The sequence below is a fragment of the Hemitrygon akajei genome, chromosome 10 (assembly GCF_048418815.1).
Source record: "Hemitrygon akajei chromosome 10, sHemAka1.3, whole genome shotgun sequence".
Taxonomy (NCBI): domain Eukaryota; kingdom Metazoa; phylum Chordata; class Chondrichthyes; order Myliobatiformes; family Dasyatidae; genus Hemitrygon; species Hemitrygon akajei.
In genome coordinates, this window is record NC_133133.1 from 49402885 (window position 1) to 49419331 (window position 16447).

General features: G+C 41.1%; 1 protein-coding gene across 3 annotated transcripts in view; it reads left to right on the top strand.

The window, feature by feature from the left end:
- The window catches only part of clcn5b (chloride channel, voltage-sensitive 5b), a 105418-nt gene that overhangs the window by 58400 nt on the left and 30571 nt on the right, over positions 1 to 16447 (top strand). For 2 of the 3 annotated variants that reach the window (XM_073058232.1, XM_073058233.1), the window contains exons 3-4: positions 6175 to 6326; positions 14737 to 14836. In XM_073058232.1, the coding sequence (XP_072914333.1) occupies positions 6175 to 6326; positions 14737 to 14836 (252 nt within the window). Of the gene's footprint in view, positions 1 to 1590; positions 1795 to 6174; positions 6327 to 14736; positions 14837 to 16447 lie in introns of those variants that run through there. The other variant, XM_073058234.1, reaches the window with a different exon arrangement.

Genomic DNA, 16447 nt, shown 5'->3' on the forward strand with positions numbered 1-16447 from the left:
AGGGTCATGGGACGGGAGGCCTAGGGAGAAAGAAAGGGGGGGGGAGCACCAGAAGGAGATGGAGAACAGGGAGAGTGATGGGCAGAAAGAGAAAAAAAAGGGGGGGAAACTAAATATATCAGGGATGAGGCCATCCATTTTAATTCCACTTCCCATTCCTATTCTGATATGTCCATCCATGACCACCTCCATTGTCAGGATATGGCCACACTTAGGTTGGAGGAACAACTCCTTATATTCTGTTTGGGTAGCCTCCAACCTGATGGCATGAACATCGATTTCTAAAACTTCCGGTAATGTCTCATCCACTCCCCCGCTCCCACCCACCCACCCTTCAGCATTTTCCATCCACTTGTCCCTCTCTCATGTTATTTCTCTGTCTGCCCATTGCCTGCCTCTGGTGCTCCTCTCCCCCCCCCACTCTTTCTCCCCCCCCACTCTTTCTCCCCCCCCCACTCTTTCTCCCCCCCCACTCTTTCTCCCCCCCCACTCTTTCTCCCCCCCCACTCTTTCTCCCCCCCCACTCTTTCTCCCCCCCCACTCTTTCTCCCCCCCACTCTTTCTCCCCCCCACTCTTTCTCCCCCCCACTCTTTCTCCCCCCCACTCTTTCTCCCCCCCACTCTTTCTCCCCCCCCACTCTTTCTCCCCCCCACTCTTTCTCCCCCCCACTCTTTCTCCCCCCCACTCTTTCTCCCCCCCACTCTTTCTCCCCCCCACTCTTTCTCCCCCACCACTCTTTCTCCCCCACCACTCTTTCTCCCCCACCACTCTTTCTCCCCCCCCACTCTTTCTCCCCCCCCACTCTTTCTCCCCCCCCACTCTTTCTCCCCCCCCCACTCTTTCTCCCCCCCCACTCTTTCTCCCCCCCACTCTTTCTCCCCCCCCCACTCTTTCTCCCCCCCACTCTTTCTCCCCCCCACTCTTTCTCCCCCCCACTCTTTCTCCCGCCCCACTCTTTCTCCCGCCCCACTCTTTCTCCCGCCCCACTCTTTCTCCGCCCCACTCTTTCTCCGCCCCACTCTTTCTCCCCCCCCACTTTCTCCCCCCCCCACTCTTTCTCCTCCCCCCCCACTCTTTCTCCTCCCCCCCCCCACTCTTTCTCCTCCCCCCCCCACTCTTTCTCCTCCCCCCCCACTCTTTCTCCCCCCCCCCACTCTTTCTCCTTTAATCCTTCTTCCATGGCCTTCTGTCTCTTTCACCAATCAACTTCCCAGCTCTTTGCTTCATCCCTCCCCCTCCAAGTTTCGCTTATCGTCTGGTGTTGCTCTCTCCCCTTCCTCCACCTTTGAAATCTACTCCTCAACTTTTTTTCCTCCAATCCTGCCAAAGGATTTTGGCCTGAAACGTCGACTGTACATTTTTCCACAGATGCTGCCTGGCTTGCTGAGTTCCTACAGCATTTTGTGTGTGTTGCTTGGATTTCCAGCATCTGCTGATATTCTCATGTTCCTGTATTTAAAGGATTGTTTCAGTGACTGTTGCTAATTTAATTTTTAACCAACTTATCTGTGTACTCCTTTAAGTAGCAAAGTCCATTCTCATATCATATGCATTGTTCTACTTCATGGAATAGAAGTACGGTAACTAAAAGGCAATGATTTAAATTCTTGCATGAAATTAATGAATCACTCCAGGGATTCCAACAGGAACTGAAGCTTATTGCCTGAAAAAAGTGCGTGCCTGGTTATTTATCAAAAAGCACTGGATCAATGAATATTTAGTGTGTGGACTCACCACCATGAAATTAAATAGTGAGAGACTTCATATACTTCTAAACAGGACAAACATAAGAGGTAAGGACTTTACGCTGCTTTCCAGTGGAAAGCGCACTGTACTTTTGAAATCGGGTAAGTCTAGGGAAGAGAGAAAGCATACAGGCTGAAAATTAATGAATCAGCGACTGATGATCAGTGGTGAGGTAGGGTGGGGCTGTAATCATTAGTCAAACATGGCAGCTGGGAAGTTAAGGCTCCAATTGCCAGTCAAGTGGGTTTCAGGAAACTATTGCCATTAGTTGATGGAGTGTTCGCAAGTAGCTGAGAGCCAGTGAATTGAGAGGGTGGAGATCGTAGTTGAGGGTGTTCTTTGGTAAGGGAGAGGAAATGCAGGCATCAATGATCAAAGAGTGTTGGATTGGGATTTTCCTCAAAGGAGCAGAGGCTCATGTAAAGTTTGGGATGAGGTGGGGGGAAAGGTAGTAAAATAACATAGGATTAAAGTAGAGGAAGGGGGCCTAAAATTAAGCAGGTAAGTAAATAATGTTAAAAGGGACTTGACTTAGGGAAATTCCTGGTACCAGTTTGGGAGCAATTTACTGGATTTTGTAAGTATTTTTGATGTTGGGTATGTATTGACATCTGTTGACTCTATGCCAACATTGAGTAAAACTCCACAATTTGGTGAATAATGCTGGAGTCTGAACCTAGAGTTTTTTATTCAAATCTATAGAGCTGTTGTTTCGTACGGTAGGTGGTTTTCTCTTCACACTTCTAATTGTTTTTTGTCAAGCCACTCCTCCAGATTGTGGCTGCATCAATGGACTGCAGCAAAACCATCTCTGATCTTGGTGAGAGGGCATGTTTAGACCAGCTGAAGGATGTCCTGGGTTGGGGTACCACAGGGCACCCCATCCGTGTAGTGTTTACGCTGTTCTGGTATGTCAACTTATGAGTCTGTTTGTGGCTGTCCAGTTTTTTTCTGGAGCTGTAGAAATACCTGGGAGGCGCAAGGTGGGCTCATTGAGCATATCTCCGCCGGGTGGTGAGGGAGCCATGGTAATGTATCAGTATTGGTGCCATTCAGTATGGAAGTTGAGGGTTTTCAAATTACAGAATGGTTTTTGGGATAGTTTACAAACTGGATGTGTTGTTGGGCATATTTTGGATATGCTTGTAGAATTTTGCTGAAGCTTCCCTTCTACGGATCTCCGGGGTGCTATTCTGCTCATTGTTGGAATATGATATCAATACTTCTGTATCTGTGATAAGGGTATTACCATTGCAAATGTTCCTGGATGCATTTAGATTTCACTGCATTCATGCTGTGCATGAATAGAGCCTCTTGTATATTGTTATTCTTGGCATTTGGCAACAAAGCTTGTCAAGAAATAGAGGACCCAATTTGGAATATAGACATTCTTGCTTTAACTCCTGTTGTCCAGCTAAAGTAAAGGAACATGTATCCCCTTCTGGCTCAGCCTCTCTCACCTCTACCTCTTGTGTCTCTTTGTGTCTTTCACCTTCCCTTCCTCTCTCTCACCTCTTTGAGTTTTTCCAAGTCCATGAGCTTTAACTCTATTCTGTCTCTGCTATTTTTGCCTGACCAATATGTATTTACCTCATGTTATTGTTTTAGCCTTTTAGAAACTTTTTTTATTGTATAGAATATATTTTAAAAGATATTATTACCACAAAATTTTAGTAATGTAGCTATAAAACTAAACTACGGCAGACGTCCATACCAACCAAGATATCTTCCTGAGCAAATCCTATTTGCCTGTATTTTGCCCATATCCCTCTAAATCAGGGGTTTCCAACCTTTTGGTTGCCATGGAGCCCCTGCCATTAACCATGGGGTCAGTTAAATCTAAATCTGTGAACCTGTTTGTGTTGTTTAAACTGTAATAGTATCCACCTCTGCTAATTCTCCTGGCAGCTTGTTCCACATGCCTATCTCATCAATGTAGAAAAACTTTCTCTCAGGTTCCTTATAGATTTATTTCCAATCTTGCCTTTGAGTTTCAAATTCCCTTACCCTGGAGAAAAGACTGTAAGCCCATATTATCTAAACCCCTCATGATTTTGAAAACCTCTAAGGTCATCCTCCATGTTCCTACACTCCAGGGGAAAGAGACCCAGCCTATCCCATCTCTCCTTGTAACTTGAGTACTTCAGTCCAGGCAGTATCCTTTGTGAGTCTCACTGGGTCTCAACACCACCTTCTGCAATTAGATACTGGACTTCCTAACAGTAAGGCCACAGCCAGACTGTCTCTCCCTTTGTTTTGAAACAAAAATCTCAATTCTCTGCAATGTTAACATTACTTTAACTAGTATTTGAGTATAGAAATTTATGATCTAGTGTTGTAATCTTGAATTACCATTATGAAATTACAGTATAGGAGCAACAATAACAAGAAAATGCCTCATGTAGACAGAGACTAAACAAACTGAAAGGCTTAAAATAATGGAACCTGCATAAATATGCTCACAGAACACGTGCCTTTGGTTTAGGGTTTAAAAAAACAGGTTTTATTTAAAATAGCACTACAGTTCATTTGTGTCCAATTTCTTTCTTTCCAAAGCCAAGTCCCTTGTTTCCCTTATATCAGATATAAAACCATTATTCTGAATTAGTTATTACTGCTTCTAACTTCCAAATTCACTTCCCAGTGCATTGTCTCCTTCCTGTCTTATCATCTATGCTAAAATCCTGTCTCATTTCTCACTTTTCTACTCTGGTTCATTCTTTTGCTAAGGCATCAGAGTTGCCTCAGCATTTTGTTTAAACCAGTTGTTGGGGTTGCTAAATGATCTGACTTCATGTTTATTCTTTTCAATATATGTATATGCAGTTCTGTGCTATTATGCTAATTCTTCAGGTCTTCACAAAGTGAAGAAAACAATTTATCTCAATAGATAACAAAGTAATATCATTTAATGTCTAGTGATAGAAATGTTATTTTAATGGAGCATTCCCTATACTCATGAACTAGCATCTAAGCTGGCTTCTCAAAATGCCAACGCTTGTCCTTTCTTTCAAGAGACAACCCCATCCTAGATGATTTTTCTCACCTTGAGCCTCCTGAATATTTTATCTATGTTACTAAGAACTATTTGTTTGAATGTCTCTAATCAGGTTTCAGGCCTGTCATAGTATCAAAGTCACTAGTGATATCCTGTGTGAGTGTAACAAAAATAATTTGATTATATTTGACTACATCCTCCTCCTCCTCCAATATGCCTCCATTACTGTCCTGTGAATAAGGCCAGATGTGGTCAGAGAATCATCAGCCAAGACTTCTCTTCCCAGATCTTCTGGTGTGTCACAAGAATCTAATATCATTTCCTTTTATTTCTTATGCTAATCCTGCCTCTCTTCATATGGTGATAATGTTAATTGGTACGTCCATTGGCCACACATTGCTTCCTCCCACCACCCCACACTAGCATCCTCATAACTGCTCAGTTCTTCTAATCTCTACCTCTATGTACAACTTAACTTCATCTTCTCGTGTGAGCACATGCAAGGTGCATATTCGTGTCTTCTACCTAACACTATTTCATGCCCTCTATTTCCATCTTATGTTTTTACTAGATGGGAAATGCTGTAGACAGAAAGGTTAAAATCTTTTGTTTCTTGAGTTTTTGGTGTTCTGTGTATTTGATTCTCCATGAAGAATATCCATTATGCGTGTGCTAAGACCACATACTTGGTATTTTAATATTTAAGCTGCTATAAAGATTTAAAGTTTATGATAGATATGCTATTACTTTTGCTAGAATTTTGCTTTTATCTGACCCCCACCCCACTTTTGCCCTAACAAACAAGCTCTGCTCAAAGTAACTCATTATGAAGGAATCAAACTGTAAACTATCGGGAATGATTCATATTTGCAGGAACTTTGATTAAAATGCTGACATTCCTGTTTGGGTCACAGCAGTCACTACATTATTTCAATTGTACATAATTCACAATGAGAATCTTGCTACCAACAATGACTCAGCTTACACATTTTGAAAAGCAAAAAAAAACTACAGTTGCTGAATCTGAAGTAAAGCAGAAAATACTGGAAATACTTAGAATTTGCATGGAGAAGCAAAATTAACATGTTAGATTGAACTTTCACCAGAATGTTACCCACATTGAATTTCCCTGAATAGCCCAACAATGGTGATATTTTCCTAATCTTGTCTCTGCAGCCATGTAAATATTAACTATGGGCATATCTATACACATTCACGGCATATCTTTACGTAGCATAGGTCTACCTATCTACGAGACTCAGCAAAGTGACGTGAGCCAGCACAGAACATTGGAGCACAATAGTGGTCTGGCTAGATTGTAGAATGTATCTGTCTGGAACAGAGAGCATTCTATCTGCCACAGTTTAAGTAGTGTGCACATTTTTTCTTTTATATGTACTGTATGTTACATTTATTTGTTCTTGTATAGGGTACACAGTCTATAATGGAGCAGGAATGAATGGTGCAAGTAAGATGATGGATTTTTTTGATGAACCACTTCCTGGTGTGGGAACGTATGAAGATTTCAATACAATCGATTGGGTCCGTGAGAAATCCAGGGACAGAGACAGACACAGAGAGGTATGATTTAGTCTCTTAATTTCACGGAGATGTGCATCTCACTATGAGAAATTGATATCAACATTTGATAGAAATCATTTGACTATATTTAGTTCTCTTTTAACAAAGGATCAGTTTTTCCTCTAATCCATTCTTTACCTGCCTTTCAACCAGAAGACAATATCTTTCCAGACCTCTGCCATTTATTGCTTTGCAGTCAATAGTTTGGCTGCAAGTTGATATTTTCTTTATTTTATATTTCATGTGTGGCATTATGACACACTTGGCTCAAAAGAATAATTTGTTCTTAATCAAGAGCAAACTATGAGTATAATGAATTGAAATAAATTGTATTCTTTATGGTAAGAGCCATAATATTTGGGCTTATTTTAGCATAATTTTATAAAGGAGCAATAACAACTTTGAGAAATTATTTTCCATATTTAAAATTTTCCTACCCCTATACCTTTCTAGTATAGTATGCATTTCCCCCTTGCACCTCTTTGCTCCATAAAGCTTATGATCCATAGCCCACAACTTGCCACTGCTGAAGGGCTAGATTTTCATTTTCTTATACTACTGAAGCCAGTGGTTTAGTTCAGATCTCCCAACTGGACTTGTTGATATTAATGAATATCCCTCTTTCTGTTTTCCTTTATTTATGAGAATTATGAGATAGAAATTATTTCTGTAGTCCTGAAACTTTCTGTATGTTTTTTACATTATGAATACAAGCAATTCCTGTTTAATGTATCTGGAAGTATAGTGTTTCCAATACTGATTTAGAACATAGAATAATACAGCACAGTACAAGCCCTTCGGCCCACAATGTTGTGCCGACTCTTAAACCCTGCCTCCCATATAAACCCCCACCTTAGATTCCTCCGTATAACTATCTAGTAGTCTCTTAAATTTCACTAGTGTATTGGCCTCCACCACTGACTCAGGCAGTGCATTCCACGCACCAACCACTCTCTGAGTGGAAAAACCTTCCTCTAATATCCCCCTTGAACCTTCCTCCTCTTACCTTACAGCCAGGTCCTCTTGTATGGAGCAGTGGTGCCTTGGGGAAGAGGCGCTGGCTGTCCACTCTATCTATTCCCCTTAATATCTTGTATACCTCTATCGTGTCTCCTCTCATCCTCCTCCTCTCCAAAGAGTAAAGCCCTAGCTCCCTTAATCTCTGATCATAATCCATAGTCTCTAAACCAGGCAGCATCCTGGTAAATCTCCTCTGTACCCTTTCTAATGCTTCCACATCCTTCCTATAGTCAGGCGACCAGAACTGGACACAGTACTCCAAGTGTGGCCTAACCAGAGTTTTATAGAGCTGCATCATTACCTCGCGACTCTTAAACTCTATCCCTCGACTTATGAACGCTAACACCCCATAAGCTTTCTTAACTACCCTATCTACCTGTGAGGCAACTTTCAGGGATCTGCGAACGTGTGCCCACAGATCCCTTTGCTCCTCCACACTTCAAAGTATCCTGCCATTTACTTTGTACTCTGCCTTGGAGTTTGTCCTTCCAAAGTGTACCACCTGACGCTTCTCCAGGTTGAACTCCATCTATCACTTCTCAGCCCACTTCTGCATCCTATCAATGTCTCTCTGCAGTCTTTGACAATCCTCTACACTATCCACAACACCAACCTTTGTGTTGTCTGCAAACTTGCCAACCCACCCTTCTACCCCCACATCTGGGTCGTTAATAAAAATCACGAAGAATAGACGTCCCAGAACTGATCCATGTGGGACACCACTAGTCACAACCCTCCAATCCAAATGTACTCCCTCCACCATGACAGGCGAGCAGGCAAACCAATTCTGAATCCACCTGGCCGAACTTTCCTGGATCCCATGCCTTCCGACTTTCTGAATAAGCCTACCATGTGGAACCTTATTAAATGCCTTACTAAAATCCATGTAGATCACATCCACTGCAGTACCCGCATGTATTAGTATCATCTTGTACTCTGTCAAAGTATGAGGTGTAAGTTGACAGTGGGTAGTCCTGTATGAGGTCCCCTTTCTTTCAAACTAACTATTGCCTGTCAAAGAGCTTACTACAGCTCTTCGCCAGTCAGTAGCAATGCAGAAGTAAGTTTGAAACAAAAAGTAATTCCAACGATCATTTCTTATTGCAAAATAATCTGTCTAGGCATGAAAGTTTCATTATTGGGGATGGAATTTCCTTTTTGAAGTGAATGATTGATAATTATGACTTGCATAAGGCAGGGTAACCAACTGTGACCTATTTACATTTAAGGAAACAGGTATGTTCCTGTGCATCCAAATCCTGCTTTAAAAAGGCTAAGTACCATAAAGAACTCAAGTTAAATGAATAAAGTAGGCAACATTTTGTTTGAACTAACAAATTGCTCAAATAAATTCTATTATAAACCATTTAGTGCTAATTTAAGTGCATTTTAGTGAACTATTATGGAGCCTAAGAAAGGAGTGAAGCCAGGAGCAATGCAAGTGCTGTTTTATTGATTATATGAAATAATATGAGTTCAAACATAGGTACATTTTTATAGGGCACTGGAGTGGAATGTAACATTATCAGAATAGTTTTCTGCTCCAGAAGCTTATCCTAATGAAGGCTTAACTGTGGAGGCAATATTATCACTCCGTGGATTTCTTTTGAATCAAATAGCAGCTCAACTGACTGCATGAGAGAGGTAAAGAGCAAGGGAATGGAAAAGTTGAAATGTGCTTATCAGGCAGAGAAAGATTAATGTGGGGAAAAAAATAGGGAGAGGAAGGTTGAAATTATGATCCATGCAGATCATACCATGATAACCCCATCATACCTAAATAATTACATCAAAGTAGTAAAAAAAATCAAAATTCAGTATATAGTGTAGTAGTTACAGGGAAAGTGCAATGCAGGTGGGTTAAAATCTTAAGGGCTACAAGATAGATTATGATATCAAGAACTCGTCTTTTTGCATGTTGAAGTTCTGTTCACGAGTTTAATAACAATGTGATAGAAGCGGTCCTTGAGTCTAGTGGAAAAGGCACAGAATATGCTCATTAAAGGTCGGTCATTCAAAAACATTAGCTTGCTGTACTTGTGATTATTTATGGAAATCTTGCAGTAATGTACCATGTATAAAAGTGACAGCTCTTGTCAGATTTCTGAGGGTTTTACCTATCTAATAAACTTTATCCACTTTCTGTAGCTAAATTCCAACACAACACAAAATAAACAGGAGGCATATGGAATGTTCAAGTAAAAACAAATGACTGTGATAAAAATCAGGGGATGATACAAGAAATACCGAAGAAACTGAGTAAATTGAAATATCAGATCCAGTTAGATTTCATTCAAAGTAAATTTATTACCAAAATACATACTGTATATGTCACTATATACAACACTGAGATTTTTTTTCTTGTGGGCATGCACAGTAAATCCAAGAAATGCAATAGAATCATTGAAAGGCTGCACCCAACAGGATGGTGAAGGCAACGAACTGTGCAAGTACAAGAGAAAAATAATTAATAATCAATAAATATCAAGAGGCTCTGGTATCTTCTTCCTGATGGCAGCAACAAGAAGCATGTGTGGCCTGGGTGGTGGGGTCTTTGATGGATGCTGCTTTTCTGCTGACAGTGCTCTGGGTAGACCTGCTCAATGCAGGGGAAGTGGGGTCCTTTATATAGATAGATAGATAGATACTTTATTCATCCCCATGGGGAAATTCAACTTTTTTTCCAATGTCCCATACACTTGTTGTAGCAAAACTAATTACATACAATACTTAACTCGGTAAAAAAATATGATATGCATCTAAATCACCGTCTCAAAAAGCATTAATAATAGCTTTTAAAAAGTTCTTAAGTCCTGGCGGTAGAATTGTAAAGCCTAATGGCATTGGGGAGTATTGACCTCTTCATCCTGTCTGAGGAGCATTGCATCGATAGTAACCTGTCGCTGAAACTGCTTCTCTGTCTCTGGATGGTGCTATGTAGAGGATGTTCAGAGTTATCCATAATTGACCGTAGCCTACTCAGCGCCCTTCGCTCAGCTACCGATGTTAAACTCTCCAGTACTTTGCCCACGACAGAGCCCGCCTTCCTTACCAGCTTATTAAGACGTGAGGCGTCCCTCTTCTTAATGCTTCCTCCCCAACACGCCACCACAAAGAAGAGGGCGCTCTCCACAACTGACCTATAGAACATCTTCAGCATCTCACTACAGACATTGAATGATGCCAACCTTCTTAGGAAGTACATTCGACTTATCCTTTCCTTTTGTAGGAATTTCTGTTCAAGGGCATTGGTGTTTCCATACTAGACTGTGATGCAGCCAGTCAATATATTCTTCACAACACATCCATAATAGTACGTCAAAGTATTAGATGGTTATTCTGAATCTTCGCAAACTTCTAAGGAAGTAGAGGCCCTAGTGTGCTTTCTTCATAATGGCATTTGCATGCTGGGCCCAGGACAGATCCTCTGAAATGAAAACACAGCGGAACTTAAAGTTGTTGACTCACTCCACCTCTGATTTCCTCCAATGAGGACTGGCTCATGGACCTCTGGTTTCCTCCTCCTGAAGTCAATAATCATCTCCTTGGTCTTGTTGACATTGAGTGAGAGGTTATTGCTGTTGCAACACTCAGCCAGATTTTCAATATCCCTCCTACATGCTGATTCATCACTATCTTTGATTTGGCCAACAACAGTGGTTGTCAGCACACTTAAATATGGCCTCATATTTAAGCTGTGCTTGACCTCAGATGCAAGTATAAAGTGGATAGATCAGAGGGCTACGCACACAACGGTGGTGCACCTGTGTTGATGGAGATTGTGGAAGAGATACTGTTTCCAGTAAGATAGTGATGCATTTAATCACAATGGCTTCTTTGCTTGACTGTAATCTTTTTGTGTGATTGTGTATTTTACTGATATATTTGTTTGCTACTTTATGTGCTTTGTGCTATGTGTGACTGTCGGTGCTGTGTTTTGCACCTTGGCCCTGGAGTAACACTGTCTCGTTTGACTGTATTCATGGGTATTCATGTATGGCTGAATAACAGTTAAACTTGAACTTGAATCAAAACTGACTGGGGTCTGCAAGTGAGAAAATCGAGGATCTAATTGCACAAGGAGGTATGGAGGCCAAGGTCTTGAAGCTTATTGATTAGTTTTGAAGGGGTAATTGTATTGAATCCTGAGTTGTTATCAATAAAAAGCATCCTGATGTATGCATCTTTGCTGTCCAACTGTTTCCAGGTTGAGTGAAAATCCAATGAAATGGCATCTATTGTGGACCCGTTGTGACTGTAGGCAGATTGGAGTAGATCTAGATCACTTCTTAGGTAGGAGTTGATGTGTTTCATCACTGTGGATGTAAGTGTTACTGGATGATTGTCACTGAGGCAGGGCACCACATACTTCTTGGACACCGGTATAATTGAAACCTGCTAGAAGCAAGTGGGTACCTGAGACTGCCAAAGCAATACTCCAGCCAGTTGATCAGCACTGGTCTGTAGTCTGCCAGGTACCCACCCATCTGAGTCAGATGCTTTCCGTGGGTACACCTTCCTGAAGGATGGTCTCACGTCGGCTTCAGAGACTGAAATCACAGCGTCATTGGGGGCTGTGGGAATTTGTGGCTCTCCTGCCCCAAATCCTGGCTTGTGTGAATGCTGTCTAATTTGCTTCCCTGTTACAAATTAGTGCCACAAAAGAACAGACAGTATACTACATACAATTAAAGGAATTGTATTATGAATCTTAACTAAAGTAAAGGAAAACAAAAAGAAAAGGGCCCATTTAATTAAACAGTCAAATGTGCACAAGTTGGGACTCGTCTTGAACTTCTCTGTCACTCGTGCACTGGGCCCTCGGTCCAGCGTGAAAGCACACACCACCTTGTGACTGTTTGCTCACAATCCATCCCAAACAAACGGTCTCCCACCGGGTCATATCCTACCACTGGTTCTCCCTAACATCCTCTCTCTTTATCTCCTGCCGAACCAAAAAGATCCCCCAAGACCAGCGTTAACGGCACACATTCCTCATCATCCCTTATCTTCAACAATAACCCAAACAGGCTGACAGCAGAACAGACTGCTCTTACAAAACTGCTAAATGAAATCCAGACAGCGTAACTGTAAAAAATATGAACCGGGGATTACACTAACAAGACAAAGGAGATGGATATCAACTTCAGAAGAACTTGTACTTCTCACTCCCCTCTCTACATCAGCAACACAGTAGTGGAAACTGCGAACAGTTTCACCCTCCTTGGAGTGCACATTTCACACAACCTCTCACGGTCCCAGGACATGTTCTACATGATCAGGACAGCTCACCAACACCTCTACTTGCTGAGGAGGCTGAAGAGAGTTGGACTGTGCACATCTATACTCCCGTCCTTCTACAGATGTGTAGTAGAGAGCATCCTAACGTGCCGCATCATTGCATGGAATGGAAGCTGCATTGTGGCAGACAGGAAGGCTCTGCAACAGGTAGTCAAAACTGCCTAATGCATCACCAACATCAGCCTACCCACCTTCAAAGACATGTATACAGAAAGGTGTCAGAAAAAGGCCAGCAACGTCATGAAGAATCCCACCTCCCTACTCATGGATGGAGTAGGGAGGAGGCTACATAGCATCCACACCAGGGCTACTAGACTCAAAAGCAGTGACTTTTCCCAAGCAGCAAGGCTGATCTACACCTCTGCCCACTAACCCACCCTCACCTCCCATCACCAGAACTTTATCATTTCCTATCAGTCATCTTATGTACAGCCTAGCGACACTTTATAGACATGCAATCAATCTATGTATATAAGCTATCATATATCTATTGTCTTTTGTTATTGTGTTCTTTATCTTGTATTTTGTGTGTTGCATTGGATCCAGAGTATCAATTCTCCTTTACACTTGTTTACTGGAAATGACATTCAACAATCTCGAATCCTCTTTAAATGTAAAATTTCTGGCATTAAGTAGAAAATAAACTTAGAACTTATCAGACTGCAAGTTCAGTCAGGAGCTAAGGCTATAATTTCAAGTTGGTTACACTGATAATTTTAGGCAATTGTAGGTAGAATGTGATGATTATTATCATATGTATTAAGGTACTAGAACTGTACTTATTTTAATGAAAGTAGCATTCTGAAAATACCTGAAGCTTTGGATAAAAATGCTCACTCAGTACTTTAGTGGATCAACAGGCAATAAAAAAAATTCTATATTGCAAAGGTAGGAGAAGATGGTGAGTAGATCTAAGTGACAAAGGGCTACGTAAAGTGGAGCAACGGTGGTGTAGAGGTGAGCATTGTCACTTCCCAAGCAGTTGACCCGAGTTCAATTCCCAACCATTGCATTGAGCACCACAGTAACGTAGCAGTTAGCACAATGCCATTACAGCTCGGGAAGTTTGGAGTTTATTTCCATCTCCGTTCTGTAAGGAGTCTCTGTAGTTCTTTCCCATGGAATGTGTAGGTTTTCTCCAGGTCCCCCACATTCCTCCCACAGTCTAAAGATGTATCGGGTAAATTAATTGGACATTGTAAATTGTCCCCTTGATTGGCTTAGGTTTAATCAGGTTTGTAAGGGGTTGGGTGGTTCGAAGGGCCAGAACGGCCTACTCTGTGCTGTAATGCTAAATAAAATAAAGTGCCTCATCTCTATCAAGCTTTTTCTATTTCTTTTTACATGAGATCTTGTTCTTCATGGATTCAATGTTACTTAAAAATACATCAAATTTTGGGGATTGATGCTTAATTAATTCAAGACCCCTTGCTTATATGAAGATCCAGTACATTGAACAGTTAAAACATATTTCTAATGCTTCTCAGACCAAAAAGTGTAATGTTATTTAGATTGTCACTCAAACAGAGCAAGAGAATTGATCCAGAAATGCACGAGACTAATGCTACAATTGTAACCCTGCAACACTTGTAACAAAAAGACAAGTTGTCTTTCACGTTAATAGTTACTTTTTAACATTGTTAGACTGTCTTTCTACTGTTTGACCTAAACAAGTGGGTAGTAAAAACTCTGATAGGGGAAGGTGACATATAGAATCTATTACTTCCCAGTTTGATGCAACATCCCTACTCTCTTCCTTCCCTCAGCTATCTATCAGCCCCTTCACCTGGATCTGCCAATCACTCAGCAGCTCATCCTCACTCCTCCCCCCCCCCCCCCCACCTTTTCTGTACTAGCTATCTCCCCACTTTTCAGTATCGATGAAGGGTCTCAACATCAAACACCAATCAGGATTTCCCTCCTCAGATGCTGCTTGACTCTCAGTTCCTCCAGCTCCTGTGTGCGTTGCTGAAAACAAAATGGTGATAATGTGCAGTGACTTTTTCATTGACATCCAGGGTTGTGATTGACTTGGGTAGAAGGCTATAAGAAAACAATTGCATTTTAATTTTTCTGCTTCTCTTTTTAGATTGCAAGCAAAAGTAAGGAATCATTCTTTGCCCTTATTAAGGGTTTGAGTGATGCTTTCTCCGGATGGTTGGTAATGCTTCTAGTTGGGCTTATGTCAGGTATGAAGAAAAAAACAAATTTATTTTTGTTGCAAGTAGCATCAAGTAGCTTTGATTATAGGATCCTGGTTTTATTTCCAAGATGAATTGATCAGAGGGCTTGATTAAGAGACCAAACTGCAAAATTAATTTGAAACATCAGCTACAGTGCCTTGAAAAAGTATTCAGTCCCCACAACTATTTTCATATTTTAATGCCTCAATTTCTGAATTTAAAATATATTGAAGTAGGATATTTTGAGCTAATCTACAAAACATTGTGCAACATATCAAATCAAAAGGAAAATTCCAAAACCTGTCAACAATTTACTATAAATTAGAAAACCAAAATTCTGAGGCTAAAAAAATATTTATCCCCTTTGTAACTACACTAAATTTCCACAGGTGCAGTATTTTATATCACCTTACCAACTCAGCCAATTTGTTGATGTAGAAAATTAGAGGATCACTTGAATAAATGTCCCCTCTCTCTGTAAGGTCCAACAGTACAGTGGATTTTCAATGGACCAAACCAAAATGAAGACACAAGGAACATTCAGGGCAAGTCAGGGAAATGATAATAAAGAAGCACAAATCTGGGTAAGGGTACAAGACCATCTGAAAGGCACTCAACATGCCTTAGTGCGCACAGCAGTCCATCATGAAAACAATATGAATCTACAGCCACACTGCCTACGTTATGCTACCCCTCTAAACTTGGCCATCAGAGAAGAATGGTACTTGTAGGAGGGGTACTGTGACACCTACAGTCACTCTGAGTGAAATGCAGAAGTCAGTGGCTGCAACTGGAGATAAGGTTCATGGTTCCACAATCTCTTAAGGCCTTGAACGAAAAGGGTATTTATGGAAACTTGGCAAGGAAGATGCCCTGGCTAGATATTTTTTTAAAAAAATCCTTGCCCATAAAGACCTTGCAAAGCTTCATGTAGAAGATATTGTAAAGATATGGAAAAAGATCTTGTGGTTGGATGAAACTAAAGTGAAACATTTCGTTCTCCATATACTATGTGTGGTGTAAATCTAATACTGCGCCTTGGCCAGAAAGCAGAGGAATTTGGAGAGGAGGTTAACTTTCAGCAGGACAATGACCCAAAGCACACTGCCAGACCAACTATGGAGTGGCTTCAGATGAAGAAAATTGATGTCCTTGAGTGCCTCAGTTAGACTCCTGATCTTAACTCAATTGAACATCTCTGGCAAGACTTCAATATTGTTGCCCAGTGCTGCTCCCCAACTAACTTGGTATAGCTTGAGCAATTTTGCATGGAGGAATGGGCAGACCTTGCTCAAGCACATTGTTCAAAGCTACAGAGACTTATCCAAAATGATTACTGGTTGTAATAACTGCAAGAGATGGTTCAAACATGTTCTGAAGAAAGGGAATCCTTTTGAATTGCTAACATTTTAGCTTTTAATTTTTAGTTTGTTTTGCTTTACAATTTTCTCTTTATCTGAGCCCCATTGTAGAGGGAAAGAGAAGCATGTGATTCAGAAATAAAAATTCTCAGTTAAATTGATCTGAATTCGTGGTTGTAGTACCTTTATGTGAACAAATGATTGGGGGCTGAAAACCTTTACAAAGCATTGTGTTAGCAGGGGGGGGGTGTTTGGG